Raw genomic sequence first — 21,714 nt, 5'->3', positions numbered from 1 at the left:
AGTTTGACTCATTTCCTATGAAAATTCAGCAAAAAATGCTCATTAATGTGTTTTTCCTATATAAACTACAGTAAACTTGACCCCCTCCCCAAGGGGAAAACAGGAGATCCCAGGGTCATATAATTTACAATTTTATAAACAAACTTTAAGACCTTTTTATCTATAAAGTGTATTTGAATTATACCATTTCCAGAATTTTAAAAGAATATTTTTGAAGTTTTAGCCTATTTGACCTTTTTGGCCCCGCCCCTCTGCCCCCAGGGGGTCGGCCTGGACCAATATGGATATGATATTAAAATGCTATCTCAGGCTAATAATTCTATACCAAGTTTGACCTCGTTTCAAATGAAAATTGAGCAAAAAAAATGCTCATAAATGTGTTTTTCCCTACATAAACTATAGTAAACTTGACCCCCTCCCCAGGGGAAATGTGAGACCCCAAGGTCATATAATTCACAATTTTTGTAAAGGACCTTAAACCTTTCTATTACTGAAAAGTTTTTGTTTCTACCATTTTCCAGAATTTCAGAAGAAGATTTTTTAGAAGTTTTAGCCTATTTGACCCTTTTTTATAGCCCCGCCCCTCTGCCCCCCAGGGGTCGGCCAGAACCAATGTGGATATGATATTAAAATGCTATCTCAGGCTAATAATTCTAAACCAAGTTTTGACTCGTTTCCAAAGAAAATTTAGCAAAAAATGCTCATAAATGTGTTTTCCCCCTATACTAAACTATAGTAAAAAACTTAACCCCCTCCCCAGGGGGAAAACGTGAGACCCCAGGGTCATATAATTCACAATTTTGTAAAGGACCTTAAGACCTTTCCATTTATGAAAAGTATTTGATTCTAACCATTTCCAGAATTTTCAGAAGAAGATTTATGAAGTTTTTAGCCTATTTGCACCCCTTTTGACCCCACCCCTAAGGCCCCTGGGGGTCAGTCATAGAAAATTTGTGTTAATAGGATCAAATGGCCATCTCATACTGCTACATTATGACTAAGCTCGACAACATTTGACTCATTTCCTAATTACAAATGACCAAATAATGCGCAAAAAAGTGTTTTCTCAATAATAAAGTATAGTAAACTTAGACCCCCTCCCCAGGCGGAAACTAGAGACCCCAGGGTCATATAATTCCACAATTTTTGTAAAGGACCTTAAGACTTTTCTATCTACGAAGAGTATTTGATTCTACCACATCTGTGAGTAGAGAAGAAGATTTTTTGAAATTTTACTCAATTTTACCCCTTTTTGCCCTCCCACAGCCCCCTGGGGGTTGGGGACCATATAATTCACAATTTTGATTGGCCTTATGCCTTAGAAGGTTTGTGCAAAATTTTCATTGAATTTGCTTCAGTGGTTTTTGAGAAGAAGTCGAAAATGTAAATTGTTTACGGACATACGACGCACGACGGACGACGGACGACGACGGACAAAAGGCGATTAGAATAGGTCACTTGAGACTTCGTCTCAGGTGACCTAAAAAGGTCAATTGACCTAAACATTGTCAACCCAAGCTTGCCATTTTCATACAATACACTTAGATGAAAATCAGCTCTATAATACACTTTCGTTAGCATATTAAGAGCTGGCTTTAATCAGATTGTAAACATTAAGAATTCATTTCCAATCATGGTTTTCTTACAGAATAAAACATCAGTAATTTATAATTCTAAATTTTTCTTGAAATATTTTTGCAGAATAGAGGAAATTGCAATAACAAGAGGCCCATGGGTCTTATCGACCATCTGACTATTGGCACAATACAACACCTCAAAGAATATAGTCGTGGCAAACTATATTAAGGCATTAAAATGAATTCTTTAACAGAAGAAGTTCAGTTTCTTATATATATGATTAATTTTACCTTGAATGAAGGTCAAGGTCATTTATTATAACATGCTACAAGTCCAATATCAGGTCTCTAGGCCTCTTAGCTATACACCAATGACTATAGGTCATCCTGACCCTTCTGATTACTGATCAGATGACCTAATAAAGTCAAGTATGGGTTGCAAGTATATTTAATAACTCTGATAAAATATTCATATCCACATACAAAAAAGTCTTATCCTTCATATTAATTTTCAAAAAGAACAATCAAGCCATAATAACAATTGATGAAATAGTTTTTTATTTTTCTTGTACTGATAGCATATAAATAAATCTGTTCCGTTTAAGCTTCTAGGCTTTGTGGAAATGACAAGATGATAAATCTCTAAATTATAAAAGCAGCATGATATTATATAACGCAAGATTGCACAAGTACAATTTTCATATATATTCAGTCAGAAATACTAACTCTTGGTAATTTAAAGCATGTTACAAGCTTACATAATCATCTACATGTATTTTAAGTACGGTAAGATGAGAGTAATTAAACACATAAAACCCAAACTCAAAAACTTTGACACAAGCAATAAATGAACTTAGTCATATACAATATATATATATATTCTAAATATACATGTACCTTTAAATTTTTTGAAATACAGTTTTAGTGCTTAGAGATCATTTGTGGGAAGAAAATATGAATATAGTATGTATCAAAGTACATCTACACATGTAAATACTTTTGTTAACTGTGAAATTTCAAGCTATGCTCCGGTCAAGAGTTACAGTGTGTAACAGGAATGGATATATTGAGATAAATGTAACAGGCTGTGTACTGTTTACATTTTCTGCTATTAGTGGTTGTAAGCTAAAAGATTTTTGTTCTTATACTAATACTAAGTAATTAAGGATTGTCTTTCGACTGTTTTTGTTAGAAAAGTAACAAAAATAAACTATTAAGAAACAGTAACAAATGTAATTTAAGAAGCACCTCTAAAGAAGCCTGTAAGAGACAAACCAAACAATGAGTTTCTGGACTGAAGACAAGAACTATTAAAACAAGATACAAAATTTGACTGCAATCATCAACTGATGATATAATTTTACATGTGTTGATTCATATTCAAAGCCCAAATTATAAAATAATAATTTTTTTTATTGAAAGTGTTTCATGTTTCAATACTATTACCTATACGAATATGCACATTAATATTAAAATCACAGAAATACAAATACCCACACAAACAAGAGGCCTATGGGCCTAATGGCCAACCAAGTTCATAAGCACTTTATAAACAAGAGGCCCAGAGGGCCTGTATTGCTCACCTGGTTTTCTTTTTTAGTATTTATCACAAAAACTCTGACAAAGAGAAAAATTAGCAAAATTGACTCTGAAAGTTTAATTTTGAATCACAACCATATAATGATGCTATTGATACCATACAAATATGCTATCCAATACATAGGTAATTTATATGAAAATAGTAGCCTAATTGACCTTTTTGACGCCGCATCTATTGCCGTCTAAGTCTAAGTTGCAGAGAAGAAGTCATTTATATGGATATAGCCAAATTGATCCCTTTTGACCCCGCCCCTCAGGCTCCCGGGGGGGTCAGCCCCATCATTTGTACAATTTTGAATCCCCACCCTATAAGGATGCGACCATTGCATTAGGGGTGCTATCCCATGCTTGGTTTCAGAGAAGAAGTCGTTTATATGGAAATAGCCAAATTGACCCCTTTTGGCCCCGCCCCTCAGGGGTCAGCCCCATCATTTGTACAATTTTCAGTTAGTAGCCCATAAGGATGTTACCAGTCAAATTTTGTTGAAATCTGACCAGCGGTTATGGAGAAGAAGTCGATTGCTGACAGACGACGGACTCTGCAGTATCCCATAAGCTCACCTCGGTCCTTTGGACCAGGTGAGCTAACTAGTAATAACAAAGATACCATATTTGTAATTTATTATTGCTAATAAAGAAAAACATGTCCCCTGTCTTGATGCAATGAAATGCCAATAGAGCGCTGACAAAACTGTCTTTGAACTTGATCTCATAATGTAGTAAAACTTCAAAATTGTTCCCAACATATTTTGATTCTCTAGGAAGTTTTGTGACAATCTATGAAAAACTGAAACTGTGCATGCATATGATGACTATGTCACAACCCTGCCTTCTCTCCCCCCCCCCCCCCCCCCCCACCACACACACACACTAAGAATAATAACAAAGACTCTAGCCTTGACCAATTAACCATAATATTCAAACTTGATATTATATTACAGCGCTGTTACAATAAGCGTACTTGTGACAGCCAGTCTAGTAGGTGGTTCCATTGATTGGTAGCTAGTCAGGTTGCATGGTAGCTAGTCAGTTTGCCAACAACAGTCAATTAGCTGTGTAAGTGCGGCTCTCATTGGCTATCGCTTCAATGTAGGGGCGGAGCTAAATAGTCAGCACTTGAAATCTGTCAAAGGCATGTCTATCTCGACTCCTATTGCCAGTATTGTCAGAGATGGCGAGCGGAAAAGAAGTGATGGATTTGTGTAAAAATTCATGGTCTGATGCGTACATCGATCCCTGCCTATTAACATACAAAGATGAATTGTATCTTTTATCTGTCACAAGTGATGCAACATTGAAATTTTTACAACCGCACGAAGTGAATTCCCTCAACATTCCAAACGTTTATAAACGTCTCCTCATTGACAGAATCGTGAAGCTGCAAACACCAGACTCCAAAAAAAAGATGAAAGAAAAGACAGAGGAAAGTGAAAAAAGACCAAAGAAACTTTTCTGCGACGACAACAACAATGTGACAACTAATGTTACTTACGTTATGCCTACTGACAATGAAAAACCTGCTACATGTACCAAAGTGAAGACGTTACCTGCGAGGCAAAAAAGTCAGGCTATTTGGACAGAGAAATTGAACGATTAAAGGATGAAAACGACTCGCTTGCCATCTTGATACAGCATAAAAAGAATGACCTAAATGCGATGAAATCGACACCGATGCCCCCGAAACCTCTGGCGATTAATGGAGGTGCAGTTACGAAGACAGTGTGTGATAATTACCACCACTGCGGCCACAAGCCCAGGGAAATAAAGGCAACCAATCGTGTCCTTACGAATCCTGCTAAGGCTACCACTTTTGTGGTATCCTGACAAAACACAGAGATTACAAACAGGAGATATCAAAGGTAAGTTATTAATATGTGATAAAAAAATGGAATTACGACTTAATAAGCCATCCGATTGTATTGTAACAGTAAATGTGACCTTCACCTGATGAATTCTGAGACCCAAACTTGACCCAGATATTATGATTTTCTTTGATATAAAAAGTGTTTCTGATAATCCATGAAGAATTGACACCATGGAAGTGCTGACAATGTTTTTCTAAAATAAAGCTCACCACACCCATCCAGCCCATCGGGGTAAGTCATGGCCAATATGTGCATAATGTCAAACTGTCATCCCATATACTGATAACACAATTATATTATTGTATTTCCCTAAATAAATCATAGTAAACTTGACCCCCTTCCCTGGGGAAAATGTGAGACCCACTTTGTAATGGACCCATCTTTGTAAAAGATATTTTATTCTACTATAGAACTTGAGCATAAGAATTTTGAGGTTTCTGTGAATTCGACCCCTATGGCCCGACCCCTCATGCTCCTGGGGGTAAGGACCGTTTAATAAAAACTCTAGTTCACCTTTACCAATAGATGGTTTCTGCAAAATTTCAATTAATTTTTCTCCTATTGAGGAGAAGTCGAAAATGTAAATTACTTTATGATTCACATCATTGGACAAAAAGCGATCAGAAAAGGTCATCTGAGGGAACTATATATATATCTGGAGGCGTTGTGTTACATGATATATATTGTAATTAATACCATAACTATCCACCATAAGGAATTTTCACTTTATACAATACAGGGCACTCTTTTTGAAAAGTATACAAAAAATTCCTACAAGACTATTTAAAGAACAATATCTGCAGGAATTCTGTATTGTTGAGAAGCACTAGTGACATGTTGGATCTTAGTTGAGATCTCTAGTGACATGTTGGATCTTAGCTGAGATCTCTAGTGACATGTTGGATCTTAGCCGAGATCTCTAGTGACAAGTTGAAACTTAGCTGAGATCTCTAGTGACATGTTGGATTTTAGTTGAGATCTCTAGTGACATGTTGGATCTTAGCTGAGATCTCTAGCAACATGTAGGATCTTAGCTGAGATCCACCATAGAAATGTCTGGGTCAGAGACGTCCAGGAAACAACAGCTGTCGTCTCCCATCCAGACGACATCATCGTCCACCTCCTCTATCAACTGTAGGTCGTCATCAATCTCAATCATCCGAAATTGCTTCTTTTCACCGCCCATTTCTATCTTTTCCATCTTAATACGTCTTTCAATAGAGTTGTTAATATGTAGTTCGGATGGAGAGCTCACTTCCATTTTCCCACTTTTGACTTTGTCACTTGGTGAGAAGGTACATAGCTTCTGCAAATCATGGTTGACTAGTGGTTTCAGAGCAGAAGGTGAATCTACTGTCATTTTTGGTTTACTACGGGGTGAAAGACAAAACAAACGCCCTTCCCCATTCATAGGTAGCTGGGATGGCGAGTTGCAGTTCATTTTACTGAATTTTTCTGTAAAATCAGATGTTCCATCAGTATCTGGGTTAGCGTTCTCATCATTGACTTTGTCCTTGGTTTCAGTTGATGTGTTGTGGATGGTGTCGTCATTTTCCTTCTGGTCCCCTGACATACTTTTCTGACAGGCAGATGACCAGGCCTCGTCCATGATGCCGATATCTTGAAGCATGTAACGAGGGCGATACTTAATGACTACACCTTGGAACTGATGTTTCCCAACTTCATACCTTATCATTGTTTTTCGCTTGCCATGGTTCGGCACACAACTGAACAGAGTTCGGCCTTCTCGGGTTGAAACACCTACATTTCCTGAAAAAGCCATAGTATTTTAAATCAACTGTTAAAATTACTGTCTTCCTGGACTCTATGGAAATCCAAGCAGATAAAATGATAAAACAATACCCAGTGGTTTTCCTGGGTATTTTGGGAAATTGCCACGTGATGAAAATTGGGAAATTTTGTGCGATATAAATAGGAAATGAAAAATTTGAACAGTGTTTATGGAAATTTTGGAAAAGGTAGAATAGATAATTATGCTTCTCTAAGAATCAAGTGTAAGAATGGTTACTAAAATACCACATTCAGACTTGGGATTTCCTGAATTTTTTAGTTTCGTCGCACAAAATACGCGTCAACTCACTGATTTGGGAAATTTAGGCATAGATTTGGGAAAAAATAACAAGAAATACAATTGGGAATGGGGCCTTATTACGGCCCCAAATATATAGGCAGGAAAAACACTGTTACCAATCAGCAGGAATTTTTCTCCTTAACTAAACTTGTGGAAATGAATGAAAACAGAGAGATCAGCCATGATGATTTCAGGATTTGTGGCCTTCATAAGGATGACTGAGAAGAAAACCGTCCTTACACGTAGCTGTTAGTAGGATATTAAACCTAATCAAGCACACTTTTATTTCATGGCTAATCTATACAGGATTTTTTTATCATAAATGTTTTTACAAACGTTTTTCTAAAAATTTAGTTACTGCTTTGGGTTGAATTAATGAATTTTGAGGTGTTTTTGATTATTCATTCACCTTTGTGAAGTTTATGTACCAAAGAAACAGAAGAAACAAGGGAAGATAATTACATGTATATATATACTTTCACTCTGCAGAAAACAATTTTTTTTCCGAAAACAATTTTTTTTCATGTAGTTTTATTCTGACACGCTTTCAAATGAAGGAGTGCCCCATTAAATTTAATTCAAAAGTTTGGTATACATATAGTAATTTGAGGTTTTCATACTTTCGTATACCTTCACTTAACAATTCTCCAAGATTTACCTGTACTAGACTTTTTAGAGGACTGCAGTAAGCCTGGTCGGTCGGACAATTGTGCAGATTGCATGGCTTGGAATGAAGTTTTATGTGTGGTAAACGTCCCACATTCCCTGGCCTCAATACATTCCATGCTGATGGTGCCTTCCAAATCACTTATACTACTTTTGTTATTTGGCTTCTTTTTCATTGGCTTGAAGAAAAAAAAACGTAAGTTAAATCAACCTCTATTTAAAGCTATACAGAATACTACAGAATAGACATCAAGTGGGCCATTGCAGCTGTAACTGTTTAATCATTATTGGCCTTTATAGACCCTGGTTACACCTGTCAACAGAGTGGACGACTAATACCCCAACCGCTGCACAAATTTTGGTGTAATAACTCCATTAATAGGGGACATTGCAGAGTACTATATATTTATTCAACTCCCCTTCATGTCAGGGTTCTGTGTAATAAATTTTATCAAAATCTGTCCCTTTATGTCAGGGTTCTGTGTGCCAAATTTTATCAAAATTTGTCCAGTAGTTTAAGAGGAGTTTGCCCGACAAAGTTGTGTCTACAGACAGATAGACGGACAGATGGACAACCTGATTCCTGTAAACTCCCCCTAACTTCGTAGCAGGAGGTATAAAAATCAAGATGTTTTGTCTGTGACCACCCATGACCATTTTTGTAGCATGGCCGAGGTGGACACTTGATGACAATAATAAAACAAAATTGACCCCAAAGTGATGGGACAAATGGTAGAATTTCTGACATTTTGATCACATGCCGGCCGCAGAAAAACCGGTAGAAATCCAGTGGTAGAATGTCCTAAGGAATTCATTTACTGCAGCTAACACAATGGAGGGCTAGCTAGCAAAGATTTGTTCTTTAGATGTGACTCTAAGGGTTCTAATTAGGAATCATGCAAAGTCTGAAGTTTGCACAAAACCTTTCAATTGGCATTCTGGCACCCTTTAGCAAAATCGCATGAAAAACTGTATCTTGTAAATAACAGTGGTTTAATACAGTCAGTATATGAAACTTACCGATTCAGTCTCGTTGATTTTGGGCAGAGTGAAGAGCAGCTCTCGTACAACATGATTGTACTTGTATCCCTGTACAGAACTGTAATAATTATGGAAATCATGAAATATATATATTTTCACCTCAAACAATTGTTATGAAATTAATCTGTCATAGCCTAACACTTATGTTATCATATACAAAATTATTATAAAAGACCAAAGTGAATTACAGTAATTACAGTAAGCATACATGCTTTAATACCACCTATATCACACTTGTTGCCCAGAAGGAGATCTCTCTATAGCTAAAATTAAAAGTTTAACAGCTATGTATACGTACAAAGTCTGTCTGCACCTAGGAGGGAATGGTTTCATCCATATCTGCTTTCCATCAACACTCAGCTTAAGGTACAATGGGAAATGGAACTTATTGTCTATTTCTCCTGCTACAGTGAACGGAGTCACAGGATATTTCTGAAAGAAACATTAATATTCTTACATGGATGTCTCACAATATTTTTATTTTAACAAGGATTTATAAGTGAGAAGAATTTGTCACTTTGGGTTTTTGACAAAAGTTGCGAGCGCTTTTGTGTTCATGTACTGACTGTGCAATGGAACGCGGCTGATTTTCCTTTGATATCTGCCAGCTCAACCTTTGATATAGCTTAACTTGCAGGTGCCAGGCTTGCTGCCTTACTTTGTGAAGTGGGCAAATAAAAGGCTTCAAAATAAGGGAGATTTGGTCTTATGCCGGGAGATATGGCATATATGGAATGAAGTTCTGATTGTGCATGCACCAAAAGCAACATCAATTATCTTATATTGATTTTTGTGTTAATAAGACATTTATATACATGATTAAACACCAACTATTGTTCAAATGATAAGTATCATTTTTTGTTCTGTTCAAGTGTTGGCAGTGGAGCATCTTTAACATCCTGCTCCAATATATGGGTACTATACATTCGGTGCCTGTTTCAAACATTCATTTACAATGTATGATTTGGTTTGTTTAGTTTTAAATCCTAATAACAGCCTGGGTCATAACTTCACTAGCCAAGGGTATTCAATTTGATACTCTACCTGCAACCCTTGGTGGATGTTGTGTCAAAATTGAAGTTCTCGCTTTCAAATTCTGATTGGATGTGGCTAGGTTCAGGCCACCAATGAAAACACAGCTGAATGAAATACACGGATATGTTGCTCTTCAAACAGATTGGGAAAGTAAATAATATGTGCATGGTTTCTGTTTCTCAAAAATTTAACAAATTAAGCAAAGATTCACTCCTATCTCCTGACAAAATTGGACACTAGTGTTGGGAATCAGTTGAAATTTCATGGTCAATCATCAGTTTTATTTAACCAATCAATGATCAATTAAAATTATTGATTATTTCTTTCCTTGATGTATAAACAAGTCTCATATAAAATTTCCTTCAAATGCTTACGATCGCAAGGATCTGTGCTGTCATGTTTTCATGTCGCTTATTTTCTTCACAAATCATGCTCATCTGAACGTTTACATTACTACTTAGTGCTTATATTATGTGCTCTTCAATTCGTCTAGACACTTCAAATTTGAAATGATATGAATGACAACCACACACAATGAACTGATTTTAACAAGTTGGCTTTAATTTTTTTGCATGATTTACTGATCAGCTAACTTCATACTTTGGTTATATTTTTATCATGGTGTCAGAAAATTCCGATAAAACTCCATTAATTGATTATACACATCAAACCAACGATACTCGACAAACTCGATAAATCGGAACACCACTATTGGACACTGAAGCATGATCAACACAAAAACTGGTGTTCAAACTGACAGAAAAATGACTCACATACATGTTTATCTTTGGTATTTTTTTTTCTCAATCTGTCACCAACAACATATGCATTTCAAAGGGCGCTGCTATTTTTTAATCCATACAACCATGATAAAAGCTTTTTCATTGGTTACTAATTAAGTAAATGAAAGGGGCGCAAATGCGGTGATCCAACAGGTGGCACTGTGAGGAAACATCAGTTTTGACTTGAAATCTTTTAAGGGTTCAGTATCGTAGCTATATAGACTACTGTACCCTTGGCTAGTGAAGTTGGGGTCATGTAAGGACGTGCCAGGTTTGATGGTGAAGGAAAACTGGAGATCCTGGACAAAATTCACTGACCACTGATCATGACCAGTACCTACAACAATGTTTGGTGGTTATAAATATGTTTAGCAGGGGGATACCCAATCATGGGTTGTGTAGTAATTGATCTGATTGTCTAAAAAATGGAGGGAACAGTCTAATGGTTCTGGATATGGTCGATTGCTTGCACCCAGGTAGCAAGTGGTACTACATGTATGTAGGTCTAGATCTCTACATGGCCAGATAGTGTTTAAATGGTTCCAGGTCCGAATTCCTCCAGTCTGGCTGACAAGTGGCTGTGTACTTTTTCAGCTCCTACTATACAGGACAGATATATAGTATACCAATAATGTATGTGTAGAAATGGGATAATACACATTCCTGAGAGTGCCCCGACCCAATATTGCAACAAGCTAAGACGAACATATTACGTAGCGACAGTCAGCAAAATATGATAAGAAAACTGTTGATCATCGACTCCAGTAATGGAAGTAAGTAACAAAATCTACGGCTCTACGACTGAGCCAAAGAACATGCTCCGTCAGCTGATGACAGAGACCGTATTTAAACTACAAGTCACACCGACCGCCATTTACACTACTCCCCCTGTTTTCTTGAGATTTCTAAATCTCAACCGAGGACTCTTTAACCACCTACCATGGTTATTTAGTTGGGCGCCAATGTAGAAGAACAGGAACGTACACATTCCTGTCGAGTGCCCCGACCAGGAATCGAACGGGTCTCCGGCGTGGAAATCTACGGCTCTACCGACTGAGCCAAAGAAGCATGCTCCGTCAGCTGAGTGACAGAGACCGTATTTAACACTATTTACAAGTCACACTGACCCGCTCCTTTTTCATATGCAACAATGATAAATGAGAAGTATATGTAATAATATAATAGCACAATATTGCAACAAGCTAAGACGTTTTTCAAACATATTACGTAGCGACAGTCAGCAAAATATCTGATAAGAAAACTGTTGACCAGTCGACTCTCATGTTATGGAAGTAATAAAAAGGGCATGTTAGCAGACAAAATGTACATTTTATAGCTCGCCATGGACAATATATCAGCATGCATGGTCACTGTCACGTGTTTGAATAAGTATTGTAAATGTTTATGTATATACATGGTCCGTTTTATATCATAAATATCTTTTAAGAAATAATGAAAATCACAATATGGCACAGTCGTGCACCTGCATGTGGGACAAGCCAAATATTACCTGGGTGTTCCCCGCTTCATCCTCTTCCTCGATAAAGTATGACGAAGTAGAGTGAAGATCTGACTCTACATAAAATTCAGAGTCCACGAGGTATTCCGTCAAAGGCGAGTTATTTACGAAAATATTAAAACTATAAAAGTCACATTTAGGCATTTTGAACAGAGCAGATATTGGCGCGGTCTTGAAGAGGAACTGGATCTACAACTTCCGGTTTGGGAAGCAGGATCGGCGAAGATCGGGCAGGATCGGGAAAACTCGTCCCTTTCACGTACACTCAGAAACATATATTATAGATATTTCTGGTACACTTGATGGTTTTAATTGATCCATTAAAATGTAATTTGGAGGGAAAATGTCTGTGTAGGGCTAAAATTGGCAAAAATAGGCATATTTTTTGGCCTAGGAACAAGATTCTTTTCTGTGGCGTTGTGAAATCCTCAACAGTAGAAGATTTATTCCCCCTATATTTTCAAATATGTATATCAAACTTAATAATAAGATATTATGGACGCAGGCAAGTAACATGCCTCTACATTGTATGTCCATATCTCATACAATGAAATACAATAAAATAATATCCATGATGTACAATTAGTAATTAAGTGATGAAGTTAGTTAATTGGCACGTCCGTGCTCATTTACTTGTTCAGAGATTCACTGATTTTAGGTCATCTGAACGAAGGCCATAATGACCCATTGTCATCGTGTTTCGTCCGTCGTCCTGCACCGTCTGTCGTGGGCCGAAACAAGATGACAATAGGCCAAAAAATGTGAGGGTTACCTGACCGACCCTAAATTTTTACCCCTGACCCTTATTTTTTTCCCACTTTTCTACGGAAAAAATTAAAAGTCGGGATTTCTTTTAAAGATTTTAACCTATCTGACCTCATGACCTTGAATGAAGGTCAAGGTCATTCATTTGAACAAACTTGATGTCTCTTTATCACAGCATACGTTGCAGGCCCAGTATGAGTACTCTGAGCCTTTCGGTTCTTGAGGAGAAGTCGTTTAAAGATTTAAGCCTATTTGACCCCGGTGACCTTGAATTCATTGAAACAAACTTAGTAGTCCTTCATCCCAGCATGCTGCAGGTCCAACATGAGTATCATGAGCATTTCGGTTATTGAGAAGAAGTCGTTTAAAGATTTAAGCCTATTTGACCCCAGGTGACCTTGAATTCCTTGAATTCATTGAAACAAACTTAGTAGTCCTTCATCCCAGCATGCTGCAGGCCCAACATGAGTATCATGAGCATTTCGGTTATTGAGAAGAAGTCGTTTAAAGATTTAAGCCTATTTGACCCCTGCAACATTGAATGAAGGTCAAGGTCATTCATTTGAACAAACTTGGTAGCCATTCATCCCAGACGTCACAGGCCCAATTCCGGCCTCCTAGTTATTCTCTAGAAGTCGTTTAAAGATTTTAACCTATTTGACCCCTGCGACCTTAAATGACAGTCAATGTTTTTAATTTGAACAAACTTGATAGTCCTTCATCAAAGCATGCTGCAGGCCCGATATGAGCATCCCAGACCTTTCAGTTCTTGAGCAGAAGTTGTTTAAAGATTTTAGCCTATTTGACACCATTACCTTAAATGAAGTTCAAGATCATTCATTTAAACAAACTTGATAGCCCTTCATCCAAGCATTCTAGGACCCAATATCAGGTCTCTTAGCCTCGTAGTTATTCACAAGAAGTTGTTTAAAGGATTTTAACCTATTTGACCCCTGTGACTTTAAATGAAGGTCAAGGTCATTCATTTGAACAGACTTGGTAGCCCTTTATCCCAGCATGCTACAGGCCCAATATCAGTACCCTGGGCCTTCTGGGTCTTGAGAAGAAGTCGTTTAAAGATTTTAGCTTTTTTGACCCCTGTGACCTTGAATGAAAGTCAAGGTCATTCATTTGAACAAACTTGGTAGCCCTTCATCCCAGCATGCTACAGGCCAAATATCAATACCCTGTGCCTTTCGGTTATTGAGAAGAAGTTGTTTGAATGAAAAGTTTACGGCGCACGACGACGGACTGTGCATGATGACAATAGGTCAGATGATCTAAAAATAGTAATAAAGTCTTTATTTAAACTTGGTAACAAAATAAGTCTAAGGATAGGTCTCACTTTTACTCAAGTTAACAATACATAATATATTCAGTGTTTACAAATACAGTCATTTGTCTTGTCTGTGTTATTTATAATACGAGTCATTCTACAAATCTGTAACTGACCGTGGAAAATTCAAAATCGTCATTTAATTTCAATATACATGTACATGAATAATATTATATCAAAATCTAGTTATTAATTTAGGGACACACTTTTTATTTATATTTGAAGCGCGTAACATACCTTTCACATGTACACAAATGACTTCCATCATTCAAGATTATATAAACATGTTACTCCGTACAGCCGAAACAACCGACATCAGCCATTTGAAATTTACAACAAACATGGACATTTTATTGAAATTTCATGTAATTCAAATGAAATGAACATAAAACAGTTGAATTTTACAACCAATATAAACATAGACATTTCATGAAAATTACATGTAATTCAAATCGAATAATTAAACATATATTTTAACACTAAAATAACATCTTTCTGTTGCAAAATAATGCTGGGTTTTCACACCAACGATTTCCATGGAACGACAATATTATACCATTGATAAAGACTGCTGTATGAAACCAGAGAGAAATGCATGGTTAATAAATTGTCAACTCATTCGGTACGCATATTGGACTATTTCTCGTTGTTCTGACTGTTTTTGTCAGGACATATAAGTACAGCTATAAGTGAAAAATGGTTAATATTTCAACATAAATACTTAAGATAAATGATACCACGAAGTTATAAGTATAGAAAATATGTATTATTCATTTCTAACCAGAAAGAAGGACCTCATTTATATTACACGTATGAACTCGATGAAATGATTAAACATTCAATAGCTCCTAACGAGTAGTACTAGGTGACTTGTTCTACGGGTCTGCGCAAGTACACATGAAAACGAAAGCGTAAATGTGCTACTTTCCCATTACGATGTGAAAATTGAGCTATAATTGCGCCAAAATATTTATGTATTACTGCATTTTTCAGAATCTGTCAGAATAATTATACTATTGTATAATACAATTTTTAGGGCTTTTCACCTATAGATGAAAAAAAAACTTGTGTTTGTTCTGTGTTTTTATTATTATTATTCGTTTGCATCCAAAGTTGTATATAAATGATCTTCGAAACGGTAAACAATATCCCAATAAACGTGTCAACATATTGTATGGTCATCCTCGATACTCCAGAGGTTACTGTCACTGACGTTATATCCACCCTTGGACTATCTCATAGCAAATCTGGAGGCAGTTAAAAAAACGTCACGTGACTTATATTACCCAATGAAAATTATGGAAAATCAGAGTAGGCACCTATATCTAAATATATAAGAATATAATAATAAAGATATTCTATGTAAGATACTCTTGGCTAGCGAAGTTGGTACACCAACAGCTAATGATTGCCATCAGTGGTTGACATACTTCAATGAGCTGTCATGATGCGGTGGAAGAGTTTATATATCCTTATAAAAAATTAATCATATGAAACAATGTCGCTACGTATATATATTAAATGAGTGGTGACGGGTATTTCTAGTTCACGGAAAGTGTCGAACATTCCCGACTGCTGGTGTAGTTTATCAGTCTGTTTCTTCACGAACTAAAAACAGCATGTCGAATTTTGCTGTAGTGAAGTGCTTTATACTGACATCACTAATTTCTGTGATATTTTCCCTGGTTGACGGAAATGATCAGTGTTCCAAGTTAGTGCCAGTTACCGACGATTCCAGCAAGTACTATCGGGCGTTTAAACACTTGGACAACATCGGAAAAGAACAATGCCTGAAACAGTGTAAACAGTATAAACGGTGTGAGAAAGTTCATCACAACAGGGAACAGCTCACCTGTGATCTTATGCTGACGTCTGCTACACCGGGTAACGTGACGTCACTTTTGAATGTTACGTCGCCACAGGTAAATAAAAACATTTCCAACGGTAACCGTATTTTTTCGATAAAAGTTTTTTTTGTACTCAGAATTGACTCATCATGTATCTATAATGTAGTTATGACCAACACATAGTCAAAATCTAGTCCGCTAAACCTGCCTATATTATTAGGCTTTTTTAATTTTTATTTTGCCTAATATATATTAGGCAAAATTTAAAAGAACGCCTAATAATATAGGCAGGTTTAGCGGACTAAGTCAAAATCATACTAAGGACATGGATAAAAAGTATTTTAGGAATTACATTTGTAGATTGATACATATTAAAGAGACAATTCACTCAGGCAAATTCTTTTACATAACCAATAAGCAAAATATAGCATAAATGTATTGTTTTACATTTCTTATGAAACATATAATGTAAAACATTGACAAATTCCACGACATTGTTAAGTATTTTAATTAATATCGTTGAAATATCAAATCGTTGATCAATACGATTAAGCAGCTACAATATTAACTCTGTACCCATACCCGAGCCAAAGTCACGCACGTTAAACAAATGAACTACATAACCACTGAGAAGGTGATAAAATGATTTTTAGGCAAGACAATTCACCTAATAAGTTAAACACACTACTGTCAGAGCGATTTGAGCAGTTCTTGCCAAAAGTTGCATTACTTTACGAGCAAGGGACAGGGTTCGGCATACAAGAAGTTCGACCACAGTGTGTAATGGCGGACAGCGAGCAAGTTTGAATATTTCACACACATGTCACCACCATAGGCGTTTCAGGCATATCACAGTAAAACTGACTGATCTTATTTCCATTAGAACTTGTTTTATCTGATATATATACAAATTTTAATGTTCTCTTAAACTGAATTGTCCCTTTAAATAAAACTCATTGAAAAGAAGTTTTAAATACAAAGAAAAATCATCCCAAAGGGTACTCAATATTAAATGCAGTGCAATTAGTATTTGTAAGATTGCGCGGATATATAATATTTGATATTAATCCGTTTGTTGCCGTATTGACCACCGTGTCCTACTTATAGGAAATTGTCTTTGTTTGATATGAATATTTATATGAATTTGAAACTTCATAGTTCTGATGCATTTATAGTCTGAAAGATATTGAAAACATACTCAATATACATGTTAAAGAAAACAACATTCGCTGGTTGTTAAATGATGATTACTAGTATTTCACTGTCAAATTTACGTAGTTTAGATGTTGAGCGGCTCCGTGCCAGAGGCACGAAATACGCGAACCGGTAGCGTGAATACCAAAGATTTAGCGTTAAGATAAATGTTAAACTGTTCTATGTCAACTGGATAAGGTATAAACTAGTTTGAACTAGAGATTTTTTGTATGCCTATACATGTATATCACCTCTTAGACGTACTTGAACACAACTTAGCTGATATGAAGTGTTTATCTACGCACACGTCCATACCTTAAATATTACTGTTGATTCGTTGGTTGTTGTGTTGTTTGTACATTTTGACAAAAGATATAAAAAAAATATAACTTTTTTATTCAGGTTTTCATATGCAATACACATTATTTCGCTCATACCTACATGTGTAACACTGGCTGGTCTAGGACAATACACTCATGTCGCCTGAAGCTGTAATAAAGCCTCGTGACGTCACGGCGTCAACAAAATTACTACTTTCTCGATTTGTTTTTCAGAAATAATGCTGTCATTATACATCATCTTCATCTTGATATCATCATAAATCATCATCATACCATCATGTTGTCGTAGATCATGATTCATTATCATCATCATTTTTTAAACATTAGTCATCATCATTATCATCATCATCTGTAACATCGTGATAAAGATTCATCTTCATAAAATACTTAGCTATGATCATTCACATCAAAACATCTTATATCAATTGATAAAAACTATACAGGTACAATTTTTTTTTTTTTTTTTTCTATTTAAAAAAAAACACCACAAAATGGAAATCTATATCAGACAACTGCATTCTACTCTACCATCCATACTCACACTCAAGTCTCACTCATTCAGGTACTTGCATCGACACTCGCACTACTCATACATTGATTTGTTTTCAGAAATTATGCTGTATTAACATTAAAAGATACAAACTATAGAATTTGCGTTGAAAATATCACGCAATTATCATGTATGATTTGCAGTTACATTTTTTCGAATTCATTTCAAAATGGCGGAGAGCCGTAGTAGTAAAATTGCAATTAAACGTCGAAATATGAGAGAAAAATACTCTTTCATATGTGGATATGAAGGATAGAGATATTCTAACCTCGGGACCACAAAATGTTGTAAAACCCTCGGCAAGCTTCAGGTTTTAAAACTTTTTGTGACCCTCGGGTAGAATATCCATATCCTTTATATATGAAAGAGTCTTATAATGCATAATCATTTCCTTATCATTATTCTCATTGTTACCATCCTCAGCCTCCTCTAAACTCTCAAGCATACACACAAAATACTATCTTCATATTACAATTCCAAACCACATTCATTATTTGAATACTTTCACTCAGCACTTACTTTATATATATATGACAACTCAGCACTAATATCATTATGATCTTCGCATTCAATCATCATTTTCATCTATCTTACACAAATCTTTCTTTTCCACATTTATTTTTCTTTTTGTGAAAAATAAATGAAGATTTGAGTTATATTACCTTCAACCTATGGTAAAATAAGTACTTGTGTATGCACTTTTAATAGGAAGGAAAAATGGAAAACAAAAGATAAGAAGAAAAGAAAAGAGATGACAAGGGGGGGGGGGGGCAAAGAGGGAAGGGTAGGCTAGCCAACTTCTTTATTTTATAATATGCAAAAAATGCACAGTTTTACAGTCCTTAAATACAGATCCTTATTGAACGGGTTATAAGGATCTGTATTTTAATCAGATTGATTATATGTTCATTTCATTTGAAATACTTTCAATATAATGTCATGAAACCAATATTGCTTTTGGTATCTATGAATGCTTTGCTTTTCAGATTGATAATACTGGTTGTTTCATCTGTACGGAGAACGAAGTTTGTGTAATCTTGAATGATGGAAGTCATTCTTGTGTACGTGAGAAAGGTATGTCGCATTCTGGCATCGAACAGATATAATATTTTTTTCTGGAATAAATTACTAGATATTGAAATCAAAATACTATTGCAATCAAATAAACAGGTGCGATTTGTAAAACGAATTGAGATCAATTGATTCTTAATTCAAAGGCTACTAAATGCCGGATAAACGTAATACAAATCTAGATTTTAAGATTAGCTGGTTGCCACATGGCCATTTAAGGACGAACTCCTATGTACGTAATATGTTGCGTTTGTGGATGTCTGTACCTTAGGGAGCCTGCGGTATATTCGTGCCGTGTCTCCCTACGATATTGGTATTGTTGCTCTATTTATAGTGCTATCTCTCTGAAGCACGCTATCAGAGACACCAAACAGCACACCACAGCAAGCCACATTATACTGAAAATGGACAAACCAGTCGCCCTTATCCTTTTTATCCTCGATACTCCAGGGATAATTATCACTAACGTTATATCCACTACTGGGTTCTCTCGTAGTAAAACTGGAGGCAGGTTAGGAGAAAAAAATCCTGACCAATCACAGGCCTGCGAAGATTTTCTTTGGTGATAACAGAGAGGGTATCGCCCAACTTCAAAGCCACACAGTCAACCACAGTCTACTGTTACTCGATTCTTTCGATGTACATCAAAGGATCACAATCACCTGGGTGTTCTATTGTCTTCAGTTTGGCTATGACATAGTACAGAGGTGGATATAACGTCAGTTATATAGTTACCCCAGGAGCATCGAGGACGAATCCATTCATGTTGAGCATCAAGCAAATATGGTGTATCTCAATATAATTAGAATTAATATAGGAGTGTATCATTGAGCATCATAGTGGAGCGGAATACAGGTCTAATAATATTGGGTTGGGTAATTCCAGAGCTTTCATCACAGAAGCGAGTAGGCAGCTAAACCTGTCTATACTATTAGGATTTTTCATTAGAAAAAAAACTATAATAATATAGGCAAGCTTAGCGGACTTCGGAGCGAGCACTCAACTCATGGTCAAAAGTGAAACTGTGGAAGAGAGACGTAAGGAAGAAGAAATATACTAATTATAAAAAAGAATATATGTATCAATGGTAATTGACGGTTCGCCAATTGTCAATCAAACATCACGAGTAAGAACAGTGCGTACGTGTGTGAGATACGTACTACGGAGCCCCTGACTGACATGTCTCACACTTGCAGTGTATTTTATCTCGTTCTATCGAAATACTATTTCGTTTTATCGAATTAATATTTCGTTTTATCAAAAAAGGCTGTTTCGTTTTATGGAAATGTTTTTTTTTCATTTTAACAAACTGTTATTCCGTTATCGAAAACCTGATTCGCTTTTACGAAATCATATTTCGTTTTATCGAATTTTTGTTTTTGTTTTAACGTAAATGGTATTTCGTTTTATCGAAACACTCATTCGTTTTATAGAAATCATATTTGAGAAAATCAAATTACCGTTTTGATGACTAATTTCTTATAAGCCCTATATGTTAAGATAACACTCAGAGGACTGAAGTGGCCCTAGACCCGTATTTATGAAAGTAACCAGACTCAAACGTACGGAATGGTTAGGGGTGCCATTGACACTAGATCATGTTTGTTCTCTTATGAAGTAGACAAATGACAAATTATTGACAGTATTATTAATAGTATATACTGCAGAAAAATAAATAAAACTCAAATTACGTCAATTGGCTGATATTCATTAAATTGGAAACCGTACTACAAGTTCTGTAAGTTGTTACAGAATGTAGTATGAAACTTACTTATAAAAATAGGAAAAATAAAATTTCATGTCGTCTGTTTACATTATAATCTATTTGTTTATTTATTACGAACAGAACTTAAACAGAGTCAGAGAGGTGTGTGATATCACTTGTAAAAGGGTATACTATCACTTTCTATGGGATGTTATACCATTCAAGGGTGCGTGATATCACCAGAGCTGAATATCAACTGGTAGGGGCTTTAGAATTATTGCATACACAAAGTACATTTATTTGTTTGAGCTATACAACCTCTCTGATTATACCTCGAGTTTTGATATTAGCCTTCAGTCCTTTGGCCCTCTGATTTATATCTTGACCCCCAACCTGATAAAATGGTTATGTAATAATATCTTATAAAATCGAAATAATTTATTTTGTTAAAACGAAATAGTAATTCGATAAAACGAAATAACATTTCGATAAAATGATAAAACGAAATAATATTTCGTTAAAACCATATATTATTTCGATAAAACGAAATGATAGTTCGTTAAAATGACATGATATTTCAATAAAACGAAATAGTATGTCGTTAGAAAAATAACATTTCGTTAAAACGAAATATAATTTCGATGAAATGAAATAATATTTCGATAAAACGAAATATTATGCCGTTAAAACGAAACAGTTTTTCGATAAAACGAAATAACATTTTGATAA

General features: G+C 35.7%; 1 protein-coding gene across 1 annotated transcript; it reads right to left on the bottom strand.

The window, feature by feature from the left end:
* Nucleotides 1–4,019: 4,019 nt before the first annotated feature.
* On the bottom strand, nt 4,020–12,512 carry LOC138317954 (uncharacterized). The gene is made up of 5 exons (XM_069259937.1): nt 12,168–12,512; nt 9,139–9,272; nt 8,820–8,898; nt 7,792–7,978; nt 4,020–6,811 (listed from the first exon to the last, which is right to left on the bottom strand). Exons 1-5 carry the CDS (start codon nt 12,318–12,320, stop codon nt 6,072–6,074), a joined length of 1,293 nt encoding a protein of 430 aa, XP_069116038.1. The 5' UTR covers nt 12,321–12,512; the 3' UTR covers nt 4,020–6,071.
* Between the last annotated feature and the right edge of the window lie 9,202 nt (nt 12,513–21,714).

The sequence above is a fragment of the Argopecten irradians genome, chromosome 3, assembly GCF_041381155.1.
Source record: "Argopecten irradians isolate NY chromosome 3, Ai_NY, whole genome shotgun sequence".
Lineage (NCBI taxonomy): Eukaryota > Metazoa > Mollusca > Bivalvia > Pectinida > Pectinidae > Argopecten > Argopecten irradians.
Note: the sequence above shows the minus strand (reverse complement) of the source record. Positions and strands in the feature narration are given on the sequence as shown.

What these genes read in the sequence shown, in the direction of transcription:
- LOC138317954 (XM_069259937.1), bottom strand. Translation starts at nt 12,320, where the DNA reads ATGCCTAAATGTGACTTTTATAGTTTTAATATTTTCGTAAATAACTCG. An exon ending in AAATCAACGAGACTGAATCG is followed by an intron (nt 7,979 to 8,819) that starts GTAAGTTTCATA and finishes TTTTTCTTCAAG; the next exon opens with CCAATGAAAAAGAAGCCAAA. An exon ending in CTCTAAAAAGTCTAGTACAG is followed by an intron (nt 6,812 to 7,791) that starts GTAAATCTTGGA and finishes TGGCTTTTTCAG; the next exon opens with GAAATGTAGGTGTTTCAACC.